The sequence below is a fragment of the Diachasmimorpha longicaudata genome, chromosome 17 (genome assembly GCF_034640455.1).
Source record: "Diachasmimorpha longicaudata isolate KC_UGA_2023 chromosome 17, iyDiaLong2, whole genome shotgun sequence".
NCBI lineage: Eukaryota > Metazoa > Arthropoda > Insecta > Hymenoptera > Braconidae > Diachasmimorpha > Diachasmimorpha longicaudata.
The window spans coordinates 4,696,406-4,715,644 of NC_087241.1; the positions used below are offsets into that span (position 1 = coordinate 4,696,406).

General features: G+C 43.1%; 1 protein-coding gene across 2 annotated transcripts; it reads left to right on the plus strand.

Moving 5' to 3' along the window:
- Window positions 1-1,242: 1,242 nt before the first annotated feature.
- On the plus strand, window positions 1,243-19,107 carry LOC135170660 (uncharacterized). 2 transcript variants are annotated; one of them, XM_064136677.1, is made up of 4 exons: window positions 1,243-1,755; window positions 14,521-14,722; window positions 15,215-15,391; window positions 16,405-19,107. In XM_064136677.1, the coding sequence occupies exons 2-4, from the start codon at window positions 14,529-14,531 to the stop codon at window positions 18,263-18,265; spliced, it is 2,232 nt and encodes a 743-aa protein (XP_063992747.1). In that variant the 5' UTR covers window positions 1,243-1,755; window positions 14,521-14,528; the 3' UTR covers window positions 18,266-19,107. The 2 variants fall into 2 exon arrangements, with proteins under 2 accessions (XP_063992747.1, XP_063992746.1); XM_064136676.1 differs by lacking the exon at window positions 1,243-1,755 and adding an exon at window positions 11,815-12,172.
- Window positions 19,108-19,239: the final 132 nt, after the last annotated feature.

Sequence of the window (19,239 nt, forward strand, 5' to 3'; positions counted from 1 at the left end):
TCAATCCCGACGGAGATTCCGATATGATCGTTATCGAAATACTCGGACCGCTCTGTCAACTGAATTAATCGAGTGAATACGAACGCCGATACCTAAACCCATTAAATCGATCCGGGGAATGAAACGCTGAATGTCCGCGTCTTTTTGTCATCCCCCAACGTAATTCAACAATTATAAAAAAAAAAAATCCACATCCGTCGGCAACTGTGATCGCTCTGCGTAACGAACACTCGTATTATGTAATTGCAGTTGGGCGCATGATCGCCGGAGAGTAACAGGAAGTATGCAACTGTTTCATGTGTTCATTGAGAAATTTAATGAAAAGGAGAGAAGTCCAATTGCGCCACTCGTGTTTCCCAATTTCCATTCATGACGGTGATAACATTCCCCCCATCGGGAATTCGTCGCGAGAGTGAAAGACGCGTCAAGTTGGGAGCCGACCTTGACCAATTAGAATGAAACATTTTTAATTGAAATAATTACGATGAATGAGTTACTGAATTTGAATATTTTCAGCTGAAAAAAAATTGCAATTCCTCCCACAGATTCTCGAGAGTCTCCTGGAAACGAGATACTCGTATCAGACTCATCTCCACTGAAAATACATGAAAATAAAATTAACGTGACTCATGATAATAAAATTTCCCATTGGCCTCAGCCCGAAGGACAGATTGTCCCCGCATTCCCATGAATTATGGTAGACTATAATTCCAACGACGTATCCTTCGTAAAACAAATTCATCGGGACCGAAAGTCGCTCGCCCGACGGATCGAGATTTATTAATTTACCGAAATAATTTACTCGCACGTTGAAATTATTAAGTCAACGGATACCATTCCTCCTCTCTCTCTCTCTCTCTCCTCTTTATCCCTCGGTTGACGTCTTATCGGGGCGGCTCGACGTCCCCGCCGGTGCGCTGGTCCCGCCCGCACGCGTCACTAGAGTCTGACATCGATGGAGAAAGAATTGACAGAGTCCGTCACTTTCAAAATCCCCAAAAATCAAACTCCCGAATTTTTTCCCCCAAAAAAAATTTCCCCTCCGCAGTTGACCCCCCGGCGGTCGTCCTAAAAATCAGACGTCGGATGATGACAGCCGACGAGGATGTGGAATTGTTTCGGGGGCGATTCCAGTCAATACTAAATTAACCCGCGTGGACCGATCATTGCCGATCCCCGCGGAGACATCCGAGCGTGTCCGAGTGCGACCGGACTTCCCCCGGGTACAACTCTACACGAATAAGCGTTCGCGCGCCTTGCGCACACGCTCTTCGCTTTGAAACACGTCGCTATCACAGCCGCACCTCACACGTTGTCACTGTTTACCACTGAAGACCCATAACATTGTTAAATAAACATTCACAATAATCGTTGAAAAATAACCGTCGAAATTCCCGGGGTTCGAGCCCGGAACCGACGGTACACGAGTGCGGAGTGCAACGCAAATTAGCCTAATAAATCGCCGTCAACCTGACGCATCGAATCCTGCGGTACAACAAACCATGAACAACGATCGGGATAAACAAATGTTCAGTGCGTAAAGTACAAGTTTCGTGTGATCGCGGGACACTCCTCGATTTTTTTCTTCTCATTTCTGTGAATAATTATTGAAAGGGAAAAAAAATGTACTTCAAAGTGTAATTAAATAAAATCTGTGTCAAGCACGAGAGGATCAACACCGGCTGCCAACACTTGAGATAAAAATTGAAGTAATTATTCAGTCTAAAACTTCACGTTATGGAATTCCATCCGATGGTGAGTTTCTTAATCCTCGCTCGCTGGACCATATCAAGAGATAAGTTTAAACTCGTGTATGAAGTTTCACGGTTATATATCGGTATCTATTTATCGTACTTTATGCATCCTGTACATAGTGGTTCTATTACAGTTAAAGTTTAATGGAACGCCAAGGTTTTTCAGTTCTATATTCATATGTATCTCTTAAGGAAACATTTAATCGCCAGCGGTGGATATTTAACGGTATTCAAATGGAATTCAAATTTTTAACGAATCGTGGAGTCTGTTGGGCTCTCGGTGATGGAAAATTTTCGCTAATACTGTCACTGGTGACACCGAAATTCCCGGACTCGTCGTAATTGTTGGAGTATAAGGTAATTGGCACATTCAGAATCCACCGAAGAACGATAAATTGATTTTTATTGTCAGTCGCTGAGGCAACGTGGTCGCGGTGTTGACGCATGCTCCAGAGTGAATATTTGCAAATCATCCGATGATTTCATTGTTCACATACTCGATGTCTTCCTCAATAGCGCTGACGAGGATTTAATTTTTTCATGTACCACAGGAGAATTAATTTGAAAATTCGGGGACTAATTCCACAGCCGCAAAACACACTTTATTTTATCTCCACTGTCACTCCCCCCCCCTCCCCCTTGGGCGACTAAATGTTGACGAACCTAGTGAACATCGTCGTAAAACAAACTACAATAATTCCGTAATAACGGGTATCAAATTTACGGAAATGGAATAATCGAACCCGAGCAATTACCAGCGGTAAAAATGTAAAAACCATTATCCCGAGCGAACAAACTCAGGGCAACAGCTACTTAATCATCAACTCCACTCCTATGATTATGGATCGATAAGAGGCCGAGCGTTAGGACAATACGTAATGCTTCAGCGAAGAGTGAAGAGATGAATGTGGTAATAAAATTGTCAGTTCACAACCAGCCAATACATCATACAGGCGTATCGTCTGTAATTCCGTTCCCCGGGTTCATGATTCACATGGTGTACCCGGGAAAACAATCACCAGATGAAGCTGGGGAAAAGCCTCCAATGACGGGCTCTTCAACGAGGTCATAATTTCCCTCATGACTTGAACAACTTCCCCTATGTCTTTTGTAAGTTTCGTCTGCGGGGAAATTTCTCACCAGAAATTTATGGAGTGGAAAAATATTTTGGGGGGGCCCAGACCTCCGGGGAATTGTTGGGTCCATAAAGCAATAAAATTCGGAGGAATTGGGACTGAGTAATAATAATTAGTGACACCTCCTCGATCGGAGTCAAAATTCGTATTTATTTTATAAAAATAGTTCAGGCGGATAAGACCCTCCAATTAATTAGAGACACGAGACTGGAATTTTAATTTTCTTAAGGATTTTCTGGTTGTTCGAGACCCAGACGAGACTTGACAAAATATCGTATCGTCTATCACTCTCCCAAGTCGTTCTCACAAGTCCCATTTCCCTCAGTCGTCAAAGTTAAAGGCACTTGCTCGGTAAAAACTCGTTTTCCATCCTCTTGACACATATTAATGTACTATCGTCCATAAATTATGCATAAATTATTACGTCCGCCATATTCTAATTCGTTTTGCGTGGGTAACCGGGCGTTATGTTATTGCGATACACGAGCAATACGGTACCATGTAGCATACCAACGGATGGAGAGGAAAAAAAAAAATTCGAATGGAGAAAAAAAGAGAAGAAATGAACATATAGAATTGCACTGGGTCCATTGCAATGTCTCTCTCCTCTTCTTCCCAGCGTTGCATGTGGCATAGACTCCGACAAGACCTGTGTCTCGGTTTCTCTGTCAAATGGGAACGCCGAGACGGGAATAAATTATTATTAGGGATTTTTTTTTTCTCTGACTTTTTTTTATCTTTGTCTTGGACTTTTATTTCTCTCATTCGATTTTTGTCGGGTTCAGGGGACTCCATTGGCCAGTGGGTAACGGCACACATACTCACAGAACCCCATAGGAGAGACTCGATGATATTCATCTCTCTCGATATCTTATCCCTTCGGGTTTATGCCCCTTCTTCGGGGATTCCCGACAATTTATCGGATTTATGGGCTGTTATTTCTTGTTGCTAAATTTGCTCGGTGCTATTAATGTTATTGGCAGTTGAATGGGCCAATTTTTTGGCGACTTCCCATCTCAGTTTTGCATCATCATCGGGTATAACTAAATAAATAAATTTAATAATATTCAATTTAATAATAATTTAATTTTAAGAGGGAAAAACGTTTAGTTTTCAATCTGTAAATATGTTGATGGAGCCAATTTTTCCGGATAAAAATCAAAAAAAAATCGCTCCATTCAGACTCCCGACGACAGACGCCATATTAGCTCGTCGTGTGGGGCTTCTGGTTTTGATAAAAAAATCGAATAAATACATAGGAACCTGGCGCTAAAGTCCCAGCCTCAATCGTCAATGGCGATCACGTGCGTACGGCGGTTTGCACTTGGAAATCCAGTAGCGAGTATCTCTTTCTCGTCGGGTTCGTTATATAGTACACACTTGGAGGGTATGTACACCTCAAACAGGGGAGGGGAGGTCGGAGGGATGTCCGTACGGGGGAGACTATGTGCCATGAACGCATGAATGGGGCTTTTCATTCACGAACGTCGCGTTAACTTGTGGGTTAAAAAGAAAGTAATTCAGCCACTTGATTGTTCAGGGAGAACAATGGGGTGGATTAATAGGGAATTTATTGGCTGTAATTAGTCGAAGAGTTTTCATTAACACCACCTGTCATGGGGGACTCATCATCATTTTTATTGATGAGTTCAGCACAGAAATTCGTCGGAAGGGGGAATTTTTCGAATTATTAATTACGTCATTGGCTCGGAGAGTTTACGTAGGTTACAATAAAAGGGATAAAAGGTAATAAAAGTTTATGGTATCATAATCTTCCTCAGATGATTGAAACGAGGGTCTCTGAAGGCCCTGGAAAAATAACCGAATTTCTCTTCAGAAAGTCAACGGGCGAAAAAAAAAAAATTCTTAAAATGTATGAACTTGAAAAGCAGTGGTATAACATCGTAATTTTCTGAAAGATATAAACCGCAATTTTCTTGGATCGTCTGGATAATCGCGTGAGCATCGTTATCCGCTGTATACTCGTCCGGCGCCGACGATCTTGTAAATCAAGTCTCGTCTTCTCCTGGCGCTCCAGGCGTCGCCTCAAAACGTTACGTTAGAAATTATTCTCTTGTGATACATCTCTCCTCCTTCCACTCGTGAACGATAAGGTACGATATTCCGTTGCTCTCTTGTCCACAAAGTTTTGCCATTGGAAGCTGTGGCGCTCGTACGAGACTCACGCGTGCGTCTGCCCCGTGGTTTTATATCGAGACAAGAGCGAACCGTCAGTTTCCTTCTCGGCAAAGTTGCTGAGCACTTATATGGAATAAGGGCCACACTCTTGCCTGAAAATGTGTATATACGTGCACTCGTCTCATCGACGATAAAGAGAGATATATAATACATGGCTGTGGGTTGGTTGAACTCGGTAACACACGTATATATGTGGAACACCGATCTGTGAATCGAAGCGATTGCTGTGTAAGTTCGGTTGAGATCTTTTCGTAGCATTATGTGAGGGAACAGAACACTCGGTGGGACCTGGGGAGATCGGGGCGATTGATGAATGGAGGATTCGATCGAGGCGAATTTTCTGGTTCGAATGTGGTCGGGGTATTCAGTGGACTGCGACATTTTATTGAAAATTTCCTCTATTTATTTATTTTTAAGAATTAATCCGACTCCCAATTTTTTTTTCCTCATTTATTTTTAATATTATACTGTTCTCAAGCCACTGGAATTTTTTGAGAATTTTAATTGGAAGATTTAAAGTCTTTTTTGAATTTTTTCGATCAGTCGATTCATTGGAAATTATGAAAAATCGGATCTGGTGATCGACTAGGGTTCAACCCGCCCAGTGGCCCTATGCCCTTACTAATGGCTCTATTCACGAGACATCATCCAGAAGAGTGTCGACATATTGACTCTTTGTACTCACTAATGAAAATAAAAAATAATTGAAATAAAAATGCAGAGAAGAGAAAATTCCAGCAGAAAGACTGTGGAATGTTGGCCATCTCCGGTCTGGCTGGCGTCAGTCCCTTATATCCTTGTGGCAAAACTTCTTGATGAATTCCCCGAGATACACGCCTGCATCTAGCCGCATACATCTATTATCCTCATACTCTCGTGTGTGTACACAAGCGGTAAAGACCAACGAGGATGAGCAAGTACCCGGGGGAATGTTGTGTTTGATGAATGAAGACGAGAAGAAAACGAAGGGACGTCTCTTCACCGTTTATTCCCCTCTCAATGGAGAACGAGTTTCTCGTTGTCCTTCCTCGGTCCTTATAGATGCCCGGCAACATTGTCCAGTCAATTCATTTCACCTGGCAATTAATGAAAGGGACTAAACAGCAGACACCATCATGTGATAGTCATTCTAATTTTTATGGACCGGTCGACATGTGTCCAAAGCCTGTCCCTTCACACCTGATTTTTTTATGAGGGGGGGGCGGTGGGGTTGAATGGGATTATCATAAACAAAAGCTTTGTACACATGCAAAGCTCTGAGTAAAAAAATTACGAGGCTTTTTTTTGTAGTAAACAATTGCCGCAGATTATTTGGGGCGGGAAAAAAACGTGAATTGCGCGATAAAAATTTTGAAATTTCACTATTAATTTTGTAGTTCCACTAATTAAACTGATGAGATAATATTTCAAATGTACTGTTACAACCAATGCATCATTCCACATCGCCCACGCACACTGTCCCGCTAACCTTCGTGAATATCCGTAAAGTCCAACAAACGTTCCGTGAGAATTCTGGGAAGGAATCTCCAGTGGTACCGAGACACACCTGTACCTGTCCTGGAATTTTAAATCTGCATAAATTGACGTCACCATAGCTTTGGGGCCCCCTGGGCCCATGCTCCCCCCTCCTGAGAGTGAATTAAAATTTATTCTGGATTTTAATAAACACAATTCTCACTCCAGTGAACGAACTCCAACTTTTTTTGAAAATAAAATACGGTAATTGCGGTAATTTTATCCCGACGGTTGGGTCATCTCCACGGAGGTTTTCCGGCTCCATGTTTTTTCAGAAATATGAGACTTCACGCAATGGAGAATAGGTCAGTCTCTTCAGGAGCCATCATTTCCATTTTTGCCATTTCGTGTCACTGAATGGATTACAGTGAAGTACTCGACAGGTGTTTGAGGGTAGAAAATAGATGGCCTGTGTGTCTCCACCCAAAAAAACAATTTCGTCATTGGATATGGCCACTTGTGTCCTACCAACAGGTTTGGCGATACATCATCGTGAAACTACTGAAAAGAAAATACTGTTTGCGCAAGATGATACAAGAACACGCATAATGAAACGCGTGTCACTGAAATACTTTTAGAGTTACATGGGAGAAACGACACGAAATAAGATGACTTCCATCGTCGGCAGCGGGGTGCTGGCGACCGACTTTGCATAACTAGTGCTGTAGCTACATTTGCCGATGACACGTTATACGAGAAGGTATAAATTCAACGGACTGTAAATTACCGCAAATCTACCAACAAATTGAGGCGTAAAAATGGCTCAAAAGTCTATCAAAATTACAAAAACTGATTTTTAAACGAATGAAGCTCGAAAAAAATTACTGAACAATTTTTTTTCAAGTTATTGATAACGATTTGAGATGTCGGTTCGATGATTCAATTGGAGAAGTAATTAATTTGATTACTAGGTAATTTTTTATTTCCGTAAAAAAAAATTCGATGAGATTATCGTTTATAAATCGTCAATAAAATATTTAGTCCTGTCTTAAACCGAAAATCCGTGGGCGCTGATGGTTTGCGCAGTCCGTGAATAAATGGAACCCATAAAAATGTTCAATCGCGTGTTTATAACAATGGGAAAAAGAGGATGGAGTTGCTCGTTATCTCTGATCTTGATTCTCCCCATTGGAAGAGGTATGGCGTGAGGCAGAGAGAAACGGTCACTGTTGATCATCACCAGCACGACACAGCTTCTCCTCGGTTGGCCAACCATGGAAAGCAGCTGGATGATGACCCACCTCTGATGACTCGACTTTTTATCGTCTAATCTCGATGCAAATAATTTTTTCCCCCCTCACAATTTTCATTTTACATTTTATCACAAGGAAGCAATTGCAACGGTGCTAAATCTGTTGGCAATGTTGTTGCATTATTTTTATGTGATCCAAACAAAACAGTTACAAGAGTTGGCACGACGTCGGTTATTGGCAAACGGGTGACATTAAATTATCCTGAAAATTGAAGACATATTTCATGCCACCCAGTTTTTCGAACGCTCCTCAGTCATGGGGGCGAGGGCATTGTGTCGAACTGGACCACTCGGTAATTCTGATTCCACCGACGTTAGAGGAAAAAATTGTTATTGAATAATAAAAAATGTTACTGGCGGGAATGCCGAGACGTCTGCAGAAATTGTGGCGTGGGTGCATGGTGGGGTATTTTCGTTCCAACCTAATTCAGTAGTTCTAGAAGTAACACGATGCCATACTAAATATAAAATCTAGCACGCACTTGGCTATAATAAACGTAAATACATGAAATCATCCATAACTAATATCTACTTTGAATATGGATTTAATTTTGGACAAATTCGATTTTTAAATTCGCATACTGATCAGGATTTATCAACTTCCGGTGATTAAAATGTATTTAACAAATGAAATTATTTTTTTACATCAACATATCCCTCGCATTTGAAGTCAAACAGATAAATTACTCAATATTTTTAAATATTTGAAAGGGAAAAAACAATTTAAATTTAAACATCGCGAAACTTTCTTCGATTATTTCGCAAAAAAATCACATAATTTTGTAATAAACCAGTGGCTATACCCTCCAAGCAGAATGCCACAAATGCGGTTATTTAGACATTAAAAAATACCAAAGTCCAGGTTATCCTCAGGATGAAAAAAAAAAATCGAATAAATTATCGAATGAACGTGAAATCCTCACCGCGATAAATTGCATCAGTCTCTTTCAATCTGATTGGTAAACGGCCATATTCCTCCTGGATTCATCGAGAACCCCCCCAGAGCCGGGGGCTGGGCGTACCAGAAAGGTGGCGACGATTGTCGATCCAGGGGGAAAAACCGCGATCTGACGATGAAACAGTGCGCGTTGAAACGAGACGACAAATTCAACTGACGACTGGAAATGGTGGGGAAAGCGAATTTCCACATTCAATCGGCAAACAACCTGCCAATGGCGTGTGGTATCGAATGGAGTCCCCCAGTTTCAAGATCGATATACGTATAAACCCGGTTGGGACAGATTGTCCGACTCGAATGGCACTGTTACCACTGACTCGGGCCGGCCTCCTTCATAATGATTCAACAATTCAACGTTTGTTGAATACCTCGTGGTGAAATCGTTTCACGTTTCAACGCAGTCGGTTACCAATCAAAGTTCCAGGGCGATTTCGAGTGAAAGATGAGGCAGAAGACAACGTGGCAGTCTCCATCCTGAAGAATAGATCCACCCGAGATGTCCAGACGCATCCACGACAAATCGATAGATCGTAATTCGATATTCGAATTCGAAGTGATTGCGATCCTTTCTGTCCACTCCCCCTCACGAACATCGGTAATCGCCTTTCAGAAGCGATTATTGGCTCCCAATGAATTTTTTTAATTACTAAAATTACTGGAGTCGAGTGGAATAGATTGGATTTGAAAATATTTTAACGTAAAAAAAATCTGTTTCGATACAATAAAAAAATCGGGACTTGAGATTGATATCAATTAGAATCGCGTGTATGTGGCCACTCGAGGGTGCGGTCCAGGTCGGCGTGTGGGCGAATCATCGGGAAATATTCAGCACAGTTCACCTCACCTATCTCCACCGATTTCTCTTATCCAGCGCTGTTAGAATTCCCCACTAGACCCCAACACCCCATTGAATATAGTCGTACACGAGACTATATTCACCATTATGCACGTCGATACCACCCGAGATTACATCGGCATACATCAGGTTCAGTAAAATAAAATCAAAGACAGTCTCGTAGCACCTCGAGACAAAGAGACCCCGTGAACGCTTTTGTTCGCAGTCTCCAACAAAAATTCCCGGTCAGAGCAAGAGCAATAAATTGACAGTTCAAAAAATTCTCGTCGCCGTTCTCGATCCCTCGATCGCAAACGCGCCCCATCCCCTCGATTTCCTCCATTTTCTGCAGCTCTCCGGCACCCGAAGAGTCTCGGTTCGCGTCGCGAACTAATGCCGCGCCAAAAATCTCGCCCACGCCGATCTAGAGACGAGACCGAGGAGACATTGGGACTTCTCTTATGTTCATCCCCGGTATCCCCTCCACTCGGGAATAAACGCATTTGGTTTTGTACACCTCGATAGCCTCTAGCATTACACACTTTATTCGCCCGGTTGCCAGCCATAAGCTCTCAACTCCCAACTGTATAAGGAAAACGGAATAATAGAATACCAAGAAGTTAGCCGTGAGGTAGATTCAGCGATTCGATTCAAACGTGACGACTAAATTCACGTACAATCCAATACAAATGGAAACCATTGCGTGTTTCCACCCACATTCAATCAATAAATACACTGAGAAAAATGTATTTTAAAGTTGTTGTCGTTGGGTAAAATATTTACTCGACAGTTATCCCTTGAATTTTTATATTAAATATTTAAAAAGAGTAGCAACAACATGACTACTTTATTATTTAAATTATCTCTCCTAAAATTGAGACAGAAATTTTTAAAATTTGGGAAACTCTTCGGGTGTCAGTGGGTCCAATTACAACGATAACAACTCTAATTTATGTACTCCGCCATTTTAAGTACATTAATTTTTTCTTTTTCATTTTTGCGGCGGGAGTGAGGGGCAGAACGGGAAGAAATATGTTTGAACAAATGTGACCGTCACCCGGATGCACCGAGGGACCTCTGTCCCTCTCCCCATGGCATCAAACTTGTCCCTCAGCACTGCAAAACCACGAAGTGACTCTTGGCAGTGACAGTCCCCGCGCTGTCTCCTGGGGTACATACCCAGAGGGAATTCATACATGTTTTTACTGTAGGGTATATAGTTTGTATATTTCCCTTCGGCCGTTTCAATGCGCGAAGGCGTTTTCAGGTATTATATATTCCTTATTCGTAGAACCTGAAACACCCACTCGGTGCTGTGCCAATAGCAATGGGCAATATGTCAACGAGTGACTCCGACCGGCACTCCCGCTATTTTTTAATTTTTTTTAATTTCTTATATGGTAGAGTGCAAATTGCCAGAGGGGGAGGTTTTAATCGAGGATTTTTGCGGAAAAATGCATTTTCGAGGACGAAGGGGGATGGGGACTCGCGTGAATCATCTCCCGTACTTCCATACAAAATCATTGATTCCCCATTAACATAATTTTTAATTATTGACCGATGGTAGAGTTGAATGAGGCCAAATAGGGATTCCCCGATAGTTAACGAACAATTCGAGATTAGTTGAGTAATTGTACGCTGCGATAGAATCGAAAGATCTTCGATGTGTTAACGACAGCCCCAGCCCCTCCCATTAAAAAAAAATATTGTAAGGCCCAAATCATGACGAGGGAAGTCGTGATTTGGAAGGGAAGTCATTCAATAATTTTATCGCCCCCGATCGAAGCAGTTCCGATCGAAATTCACCCGCTGAAGTGGAGGGGGGAGCGCTAAACCGCGGAATTCAATGTCTCGAAGGCGTCTGTACATCGTAAAAGGAGTTTTTCCTTCGATAATCTCTCTGATCAGTTCCAAGGTGACAAGCTTCTAAAATTAATTCCACATCCGGCGAATCAATTTCACGAGTGAAAAAAAAAACCACTAAAATACCCAACAATTCCATCCAGCTTTATTCATTCGCTGCTCAGGGTTAAATATACCTCTGGATGGTCGCATCACACACAACAGTCGTGTGTTACGGGTGTAGTGAGCAAAAACAGAGGAAACCAGGAGCGAGATGCCAGTACAACAAAGCCAACGGGCTGAAGTGAAACGGAGGTATAAAAACCAATGTGAGAGGAGAAGTAACGCACGTTTGCCACACGACGGGCACACGGCCCGATATGGAGCAATCTCAGATTTCCATCCGCCCAAATCAAGAATATACGCGTTAACGCGCCCCCGCTCGAGGCATTGGCGTGCCGACCCCGTGCGAGTGCCACCGCGGACGTCGTCTGGGGTTGGTTGTCTTGGTGGTGAATTTATTTCCCAACGTTATTCAGTGCCAAATTAACTCCAAACAAATTCAATTTCCATTCGCGATTGTCAATCTGGTGATTGTGTTATGGTGATGTGTATGTGCTGATTATTGGAGTTGTATTATCACTGTGTACATGTTGCCGGAAAGTACTTTTCCCGTTACAGGTAAAATATGAAAAATCCTCGGGAAATTTCCCTGATATTAATAAAAATTACTCGACGATTGGAATTTCCGGGAATTTTCCACCAGCGCATTGGAAAATTGCTAACTTTGTCTACCGTAATGAGAATCGAGGATTGACTGAGACTTTCACTTTATCACGATAAAAGTACCCTAAATAATTATTATCGCCTCATAATAATTTTATCATGTCAATAATTCATCAGTCCTGCGGTCTCGATTATGAAAAACTCCCAGAGTTCGAAGAATAAAAAATGATTGACTTTAAAAAATTATCGGGCCTGTCCCACCGTAATTGGACATGTTTCAAACACCTCAAGTTCAACATTTAATCATCGATATTTGAATTACATCCGCCATTCCCTCCTGCGCATCAATTTTTCGCACCTCTCGCGAACAGGTTTCCATGAATCGCGACACGAATGGCTTTTTAACCCATTCAAGTGTGAATTGCACACACGTCTGAATTAAATTTTTCATCGGGGATGTGTATGTCGCTCGGCTACGGCCTCTCACATGTCGGTCCCTCGGTTCATTTGGTTTACGTCTTCAATGCAATACCGCCCATGCACATGTGTAGAGGAAAAGACGCTCTCCAGCAAGTGGTTTTACGATCGCCGAGGAATTCCCATTCCTTCCCGAGAATTTCCATTTTCCACTAAAAAAAAAATTATTGACACTGCGGATAACGATTCTCCCGATCGATTTTTCTACCGATCGATCATCCCCCGGAGTATCTCGCGAGAATATCTGCATAAAAATTACCTTACCACCTGCTAATTAATTTATTTTAACCATAAACTCCTCATTTAATTTATTCGAACCCTCGAAAATATCATCCGAAGACCGTTGAAATTTTCCGGTGAATTTTTATTGCATATTTTTACGGTTAAATCCATCGGGACGTTCGGTAACACTAAACTGGGGTTTCGGCCACCATAATTCCAAATATGGCGTGAGAAATTTGAGAGACAGAAACCGAAAATAGTGGCGCCACGCCAGATTGGCTATTAATAGACGAAAAATAAATTTTACACACTCCTCTCACTCGTTTGGGGCCATCCCAAGCTACCGCGTTATACACTTCTGTGTCATTCTCATCGTCTCCTCGTTTTCTACTTCAATGGAACGGAAATTCTACGACTCTGTACGCTGTCTTGGCATCTTGGATGCAATTGCGTCATTATCGGGGGGAAAATTGTTGTTACTAATAGAAATTTGTATTTAGTTTGACGGAATTCCCGAGGCAGAATCATAAATAATTCTTTCACCACTAAATAATATGCAATAAATCGTTATCATTTAAGACGATTTCCCCACTTGGAATTGACGATTTACTGTTTGATTATTGATTTCGATCATTTTTCCGAGTACCCACCGTCACACACTCGCCGTTCCCCGCTCATTTGACCCTTCTAACGAGTGCCAACTCGACAACATTGTCGAGGCATCTAAATGAACGACATATGACGGCCAGAAATAAAAAATATTGTGTCACGTGCGTCGATAAAAAATGGCCGTGCTGTTGATTTCAAAATTGCACTCGCGGTGGGAAAATTACTCCTCGGCCCTTCACAAATTGCGAGAAAATCTTCAAGTGACATCGCCACGTGGTAACCGCACTCTACCTCCGATGTATCACGTCGCACGCCTCATTCCAAATGAAACGATCTCCCCCTCAATCATTAATGAGCAACGAGAGAAAAAAAAAACGAATGCAAAATGCCCCATGTACATTTATAACAACCGGTAAATTTAATTTATAGATGGTCCTGGACACGCCGTTAATGAACATCCACAGGGCACTTATCGCTTTTGCCTCTCGGCATTCATTTTTCTCATCCTCCCCATTACATTACCACTCTACCTCCTTTAAATCTCATTTTTCGTTTCCCTCACAAGTTCGCGCGATCCCCATCTGTCCAGATTTATTTACGATCCGCGAGTCCACGGTGGCTTGCAGACCTCACACCGTGGTATTGCATTCCACCCAAAAGAGAAGTCGTTCCATTTGACCGTAACGATCTTATCGCAGATGCCAAAAGAAAAAAAAAATTTGTTGTACTTCATACGGTCCTCAGTCACCGCGTGACTTAACGCTGGAAATATTATTCGCAGCGATTAATCGACGGCAGGAGAGTGCACGAACAATGATGAACATGTTCAGTGTCGGTTGATTATTAATTTAATTATCGAAAAGGAGCTATTCGGATTTTTTCGACAAAAGGAACGACGCGTTGAACTGTTTTTGCCAATTTTTTTGAGGATTCTTTGGTTAATTATTTTCCGATCGCCTCAGGATAATTAAGAAATATACACTTAATTGTTTCAGGGGGCATTATGCAGACTGAGGAAGTGGTGCCTCGTGCACAGCCAACGGGCATAGACGGCTCCCTGACGGACACCTCGACTTACCCCAGTCCTCTGCATCTCCCCCAGCACTTGGCCTGTCCATTACCGTCGCTCGTCCACATGGCGGTGAAACAGGAGCTCCAGGACGACGAGGAACGGGCGAGAGAGGCTAATAGTCTCAGGTAAATTCCCTATGATAATTCAAACGTCAAATTGTAATCGGTTGCATTTGTCAGAGTGAGCAGAGTGAGCGAGGGATAAACGTATCATCTGGATCCCTTTCAAAACTTCTCATCGATTTTCTCAATTTCAAGAAATACGTGAATTGCATTTAATTACGAAGAGTTACGATCGACTTAAACGAACATGGAGCACGAAATCGTAAAGAAATGGAGCAGTGAGATGGCTCTGCATTTATTTACTTCCTTTTTTACCCCACCTTATATTTGTGGGAAAGCAGAGCAGTAAATTTGCGCATTGAATTTCATATTTTGTGACAGAATAAAATTTTATGGCGTCTTATCTGATGAATCATTTATTCCCTTTCATTTAAAGTCAATTCAAGTGATATTTTTGTTGACTCTCTCACTCCTCAGATGTGCGAAAATTCGAGTAAAAACAGGAGAAGATAAAACGTTATCGATTTTTTTTTTTCATCTCTGTTAACCATCAAGATCCAGTTCTAACGAGGCACTTAACAGTCAACAAACGGAGACAAGTGCTGCATCTACACCACCAGAAGTTGCTCATCACGTACATCACAGTCACGACACCGCCATGATACAGCCACTCCAGTCAATGGAAAGTGTCACGGAAAACAATCATGACACCACCAGCCGATCTAGACCAAGGTGATCAATAATTATCATTAATTATTACCATCTTCTATTCCCCTACCGACAATTGTTGTGGCAATAGTTCATCCGATAATCACAAAACTCAATTTGTTTCTAACAAATTAGTTTTGTGGAGTATTTAGCCTATTGACAACAGTAAAAAAAATCCCAGCGAAGTCTTTACTATCGTCACAGCTCCGGGAATAAAATATGAGTCGATTTAAATCGATCGATCACTTCGCTCCAGATTTATTGACCACCTAGAATCGGTTAAAGACCGGACATTATCGATACCTGTCATTTAAATACGAAAAATTATGAGGGAACCCATACAAATACTGTTTCCTCGTATGTCCACCCGATTTTACTCATTCCTCTCTCGTTTGTACGCAAGAGTTAAAATGTACATTCAACTGGAATCGACATGAATGAGGTGGACATAACAGGCAATGTGAAAACAGGTTCGGGGATTCACTGAAGAAACTGCATCGATTTCGATACAAAAGAAATGAAAATAAAGGGACAAAAATTGAGAGAGAGGGAGAGATAAAATCAATGAGTGAGGGGCCCCACAGACTCGTTGAGATTCTATCGGCTCACGAGTTGATTCACGATAAAGTCGAATCGGCAAAAGGTAGCCGATCTACCTACTGCTTATGGTTGGAAGGTGTCGAGCTGGACTTTTTATTCGTAAATTTAATTTTGAGAATTCCAAACTACAACCGACCTCCCAGTTGTAGCATCAGAAGAAACATTTCAAGTTTAACCTCGAGCGTTCCTCATAATTGATCAAAAGAGCTTCTTCATCAACATCGGCAAAGAAAATATCAATCAAAATCGTAGTCTATTCCGTTTATTTTCACCGTCGAGTCGTTGTTTCGCAAACATTATGACGTAAATTTCAACCGAACGCCAGTCTAAACATGTTAATTATGTTAGAAATTCAAACAAATAGTCAAACCAAAGATCCTCTGTCCCGTTGACATGCGCCAAACTGACCCAAACCATTTCTCTTCATGTTGTTCCAGCCGAGGGAGAAGGAATTCCCGTTGGAAGTTGAAGTTTCACCACCAGGCGCTCCCTCCCGAGTACCTGGACCACTACGAGGCAGCATTGGCGCAGGAGGCCTTGACCACATCACCTCCCCACGCCCACGAGCCCTCGGCATCGAGTCCAGCACCAACGACATCCACATCAACATCATCCCCCAGCCCCGTCACCGATGTCCAGGGCTGGCTCCAGCGAATAGCCGCAATGCAGCAGGAGCTCTGTCCCCGTGTGACACCACCAACGCACCCAGAATCACCGCTTGCCACCAATTACCGGAGATCCGTGATAACCTCCGCATCAAACACCCACTCCCATCATCAGCAGTGCCAACCACCACCAAGGCCTCCCATGAAGTACTCCGACCTGCCCTACATGGGTGAGATAACCCTGGACAACAGCAAGCCAAGGAGAGGTCGAAAGCCGAAGAAGGCGGACATTTGTCACCTCATCTACAAGAACTATGGAACTATTCTGCCAGGTACACCAGGTCACGACGATCGAAAGCCACCAAAGGAAAAGCCGGAGAGTCACCGAGAGCCACCGCCACCCGTCAGCTTCCAACGCACCGACATTCAGAATCGGATAAGCAGCCTCCTGGAGAAACGACTAACCCAGGAATCCCGGAGGAACTTCCTGGAGGACCAGCGGGAGCAGGACGAGCCCCTAAACCTCTGCATCAAAGACCTAAATCAGTTAAAAATCCGCCTCCTCCGAAAACATGGAAATATTTACGAATCAGGTGCTGTGAAAAGTGAGACATCAAGTGATGGTGAAGACGTTGAGTGCCTCGGATCCCCCTTCCCCAGTGCTGTGGACCCCACCCGTTCCGATCCCCTGAACAACAACAATCACAGTGTAGTTAATAATAATACTAAAAACCTGAACAACAACGATCCGGCAAATCCGGGCTTCGTCTACTGGCCGAATGCTGGTGTATTTATTCACCCGATGACCCTGCAGTCGCAATTTCTGTACTACCAGAAGATGGCGCAGGGTGATAAGGCCCCGGGGAAGCCGGAGGTCTCGCCGAAGGAGCAGAAGATCGTCCCCAAGTCGATCTACGCAATGTTGGACAATAAGAGTCCGTCACCGGGTCAAAATCCAGCAGCAACCCCTGTCTCCCAGCCCCCGGTGTCCCCCAGACCGAAGAGAATCGCCCCCCTCGGTCAACCCCCGGCCCAACCCACCAAACGCAAACGCTCCGCCATTTTTATTCCCCCAATGCCGACGGAAAACAATAACAATCCGGCGACGGAAGTGAGCATTTGTAAATTTAAATTCACAGGGGGTGCGAAGCCAAGTCTTCAGGAGAAGAAGAGCCTCTCGGTTGATTCCGGGGGTAATTTCCGGTACTACAGCGGCACCGGGGATAAGAGCATGAGGGGATACGAATTTTTTCCAAGAGAAGCTCTTCAGCAACCGCCTGGACAACCGGGTTCATCGGCTGGTGCATTCCTCAGCGCGACTGGAGAGCGCATCCCGGCGCCCGCTTGTCCAAGAACAGCGACGCCCGATGATGGCAGGAGAAAACGGAAGACCAGGAAGTCCCTGCAGCGAGAGAAACTGGAGCAGACGTTCAAGGAGAAGGGCTTCCTCATACAGACGCAGCAACTGGAGTCCGCTGAGGGTGCGACTTACTGCAAATTCCGGCAGTTGAGGAAGTTCACCAGGTACTTGTTCAGGAGTTGGAAGGATTATTTACCAGGAAACGTGGGGGACATGTCCCAGAATCCCGAACCTGAGGGGATCGATGGAGAAGGTGATGAGCACTCGACCTCACCTGTGTCGACTATTGAGGGTAACTCGATCGACGAACATCGACCTTTACCACTCACCTGAGGCCCTTGAACTCAGAGAAAAATCGAAAGGGCATAAAAAATGGTTCAAGTAGTTACAGACCTTCGTTTTCTTCTCCAACAGATTTCGAACAGAAAAGTGAATTATTCGGGTGGAAAAGGTTTCTCGTCGGGATCTACCTGATTCAGGCTGAATCAACGGATTGATATGCGATGAGGAACTCACCTGGTGCAGGAAATGGCGATTTGGTACCAATATTTATTGGTACTTTACTCAGGTCGAGCGTCAGGACATGAACGAAGCCGACTCTCGACCCAAATCGGTCGTTTTCACTTGCGAAAATATTAATTTGGGGCAGGGAAGGGGATGAATATTTTCGATGGGCAATTTCATCACCTGAATCATTAGTTTCCAAGCTGGAAGCTCGAAAGTGCATTTAACTTGCCAGATAGATCGTAGATAAAGTACAAGAGGAAAGTTGGGTACGTTTACTGATCTCTGTGTCACGTTTGTAATGTTTCTATTGAACATTAAAATCTGGGGCTCCTTCTCCGATATTCTAGTGTCCGTTGGTTATTGCGTAAATTATTTAATCGTCTCAGTCTCTCGTTCAGCTTGAAGTTATGTGAAAGGCGCCGGCTTTGAGTGTAAATAAGCTGTTTTACGCCGGAATGAAAATAACTTTATATTCTATTGTACATGGCATTGAGAGATTAAGCATTTTGATTGAGTCACTTGTAAATCACTTTATACGAGTCACTCTGCGGTTAAACTGAGTGCACACTGGCAATACCAATAAGCCAGTCGGTGAGTTCAATCAGTGGATAATGTGCAGAAGAAAAAACAGATGGGGAGAGAGAGAGAGAGGGAGAAAAAAGATGAAACGAATGGGTGAATATTCTTGAGCATTCGTTGAATTGCTAAGTGCTGACATATTCTGATGTTGTAAATTTCGAAATTTTTTGGGGGATTGGGGGCAAACGCCAAAGATGGAGAGACTGTACATAATTTTTTTT

What these genes read in the sequence shown, in the direction of transcription:
- LOC135170660 (XM_064136676.1), top strand. Translation starts at nt 12,142, where the DNA reads ATGTTGCCGGAAAGTACTTTTCCCGTTACAG. An exon ending in AGAGAGGCTAATAGTCTCAG is followed by an intron (nt 14,723 to 15,214) that starts GTAAATTCCCTA and finishes TTAACCATCAAG; the next exon opens with ATCCAGTTCTAACGAGGCAC. An exon ending in ACCAGCCGATCTAGACCAAG is followed by an intron (nt 15,392 to 16,404) that starts GTGATCAATAAT and finishes ATGTTGTTCCAG; the next exon opens with CCGAGGGAGAAGGAATTCCC.